Raw genomic sequence first — 2,694 nt, forward strand, 5'->3', positions numbered from 1 at the left:
TAGCCCAACTAACCTCATTCGGGATAACAAATTCTTTAGAATTTTTGTCTCAAAAACGAGGTTAGTTGGGCTATTTTGAATATGAACAAAAGAATAATTTAAAGGCAGCCATTTTTGCATAGGGTCTATTGAAGCTCCTTATTTGATCCGTGGAGCGGTCTCCAACTTGGTGCCATGAACCAATCACAACACGTAAAGGCAATCAAATGAGCCAATCAGTGCGAAGCAAATAATTAATCCAGCCGATGCGAAGTACGCCAGAACACTAGACATGGGAGCAAAACACATTTTCTTTGTTGCACCTCTGATTACGCTCAGAAATAGGCCTTTTTCGATATATTAAAATTCAGCTTGATAATGAGGCAGTGAGGACAAAGACAAAGGAAAGTGGATGATAGGTAAATATCTTTCACATTCATTGCAACGTGTTTCTTTTGTATTTGTCCTCACTATCAAGCTGAATATTTGATATTTCGAAAAAGGCCTATTGTGATTGGATTTTTAAGCTTATGATCAAGCAGCCGCCCTGTCCTAACCATCAACTTACTAAAGACACATACAGGTCAAGCTCTCAGACGAACGAAGGACTGTCGAATAAACTAAGCAGTAGTAAATTCGTGGCGATTTTGGAAACCGAAAATATAACTGATTAACGAACTAACCTAGCCGAACAATAACCGATTAATCGACCGAGCGACCGACAAGTGTTTTTTTAGCCTTCTACCATGATGTTTCCTTTTCTTCTATGACAGATCATTGAAAGCGAAGTTCTCGAGATTTTGATGGTTTTTTCCAAAGACGAGGATCCTGAAATGTCTATGATCCGAGCATGCGCAGAAAGAGCCTTAGAAACTGCTGAAGGACTTAATCTTATTAAGCAAAATAAAGGATCAAGCTGACGATGATGTTACATAAACAGCAACGATATTTTTCAACAATTGGCACTACGTGTATTTTATATTATTTTTCGGGGTTCCTGACCATGTTAATTGTCAATGCCGTTTTGCTCACCTTTGAAATCAAAATTAGGCAACTGTTTACCACCTCCGAGTTTATCAGACGGTATAGGATGAACCAATCACAAGAGGCGTTGTGTTATCGGCGTCCAGACCCTAGAATACGTGTACCATACACTCTTGCCAAGAAATCAATTTTTGTTGGTTGTTTAAAGTGGTTGCGTCATGAAATTTAGCCAAATTCAGCGGCCGGGAACTGGCGAATCATATCAAACGAAACGTAAAAATAACTACTCAAGAGATTAAAGGAAGGATTCAATAAAATAGCAAATTCAAAAGGAAAGATGGATGGGCAAAACTGAAGAAGACTAAAATGGCTTGCAATAAACCTTATTCCAATGTGGCAGCCATTTCAGTATTAGATTGTTTGGTTTCAGTGTAGCCCTTGTTGCCTCGTTCAAGCAAGGGTGGCACAGTTGGTTAGTGGGCGGCCTTGGTGCATAAGGTCCCGAGTTCGATCCCCGGATCTCACATCCTTGTTTCGACTTCTTTCCTTTCAGTGTAGCCTAAGTAGCTTTAAATACCCTTAAAACGGAGCACTGATGGAAAACAGGGGGGTATAATGCGCGCACCATTGGCTTCCTGGGAGAATACTCTCTAGAGAGTAAAGGAACTTCTGATGTTAAATAACATGTACCTTTACCTTACCTTTACCTTCTTAAACTTAAGATTCAAAAGAATATTTAACCTTGAACGAGGCAACAACGGCTAATTTGCAAGCAAACGAAAGAATACTAAAATGGGGGCAATTTTGGAAATAATTGTATTGGGATTTTTGAAAACTGTTCGGCCTAACAGTTTTCAAAAATCCCAGTTTTTGCAAAGTTTATCGTTGTTGTTTGTAGCTTAAATTGTGTATGCTGGATAGACAATCTTTGTCACGAAATGTTGAGTTTTGTTGTTTAAAATTAACTTCTGGGTTAAAAATAGGGTGCACAGCGAATTGTAAAGGTAAAGTCTGCTACGCGCGTATCTCAGGTTTCTGTAGCATGAAGCGACTAGGAGTATTTCTACTCCCTCCTGGATGGGATGCCAGTTCATCGCAGGGTTACCCCCAGCATTGGATTCGCCGGTACCCATTTGTACACCTGGTTGGAGAGAGGCACCGTGAGAGTAAAGTATCTTTCCCAAGAACACAACACAACACAACACCACTCGATCCGGAGCGGAGCGCACTAACCATGAGGCCAAGCGCGTCTCCCGTGCACAGTGAATAGGGGCGAGTATTTGATAAAACTACACATTAAAAATTAACAGCACTGCCTTGGCACAGCCACTTTACGTTTGGGAGGTCAAGCTCAGGGGTTGATAGTCCATTCCTTTCTTCTGATGCACAGGGAATTACCTAATACCCACCGATAAGCTTAGTTCCGTGACTTCGGGACTGTTCAATAAGGGTTGTTGTATAGTCGTCATCATCATTAAAGTTGACCAAAGTGTGGCAGTACATAAGGGACATTTTAGGCGCTCAAAAGAGTTGGATCGTCGTCGTTACAATTGACAACTCCAATAGATCAATGAAGGTCTAAACTCTTAGGACATTTTGCGCCATGAAGATAAATATATGGCACTACCGCCTCCTTCCCCCAAACAATGTTGAATTTTGTGTGCCGTACGTCCCAAACTTCCTGTACAACTGTTTCCTTTCAACAACATTAGGGAGTTTAGGAAACGACGA

General features: G+C 40.9%; 1 protein-coding gene across 1 annotated transcript in view; it reads left to right on the forward strand.

The window, feature by feature from the left end:
- Positions 1-1,299, forward strand: part of LOC138032389 (protein unc-45 homolog B-like) — a 53,622-nt gene extending 52,323 nt beyond the window's left edge. Inside the window, exon 34 of the mRNA XM_068880058.1 lies at positions 753-1,299. Within this exon, the coding sequence (XP_068736159.1) occupies positions 753-899 (147 nt within the window). The 3' untranslated portion in view covers positions 900-1,299. The remainder of the gene's footprint in view (positions 1-752) is intronic.
- The last annotated feature ends 1,395 nt before the right edge of the window (positions 1,300-2,694 follow it).

This window comes from Montipora capricornis, chromosome 14, assembly GCF_036669925.1.
Source record: "Montipora capricornis isolate CH-2021 chromosome 14, ASM3666992v2, whole genome shotgun sequence".
Lineage (NCBI taxonomy): Eukaryota > Metazoa > Cnidaria > Anthozoa > Scleractinia > Acroporidae > Montipora > Montipora capricornis.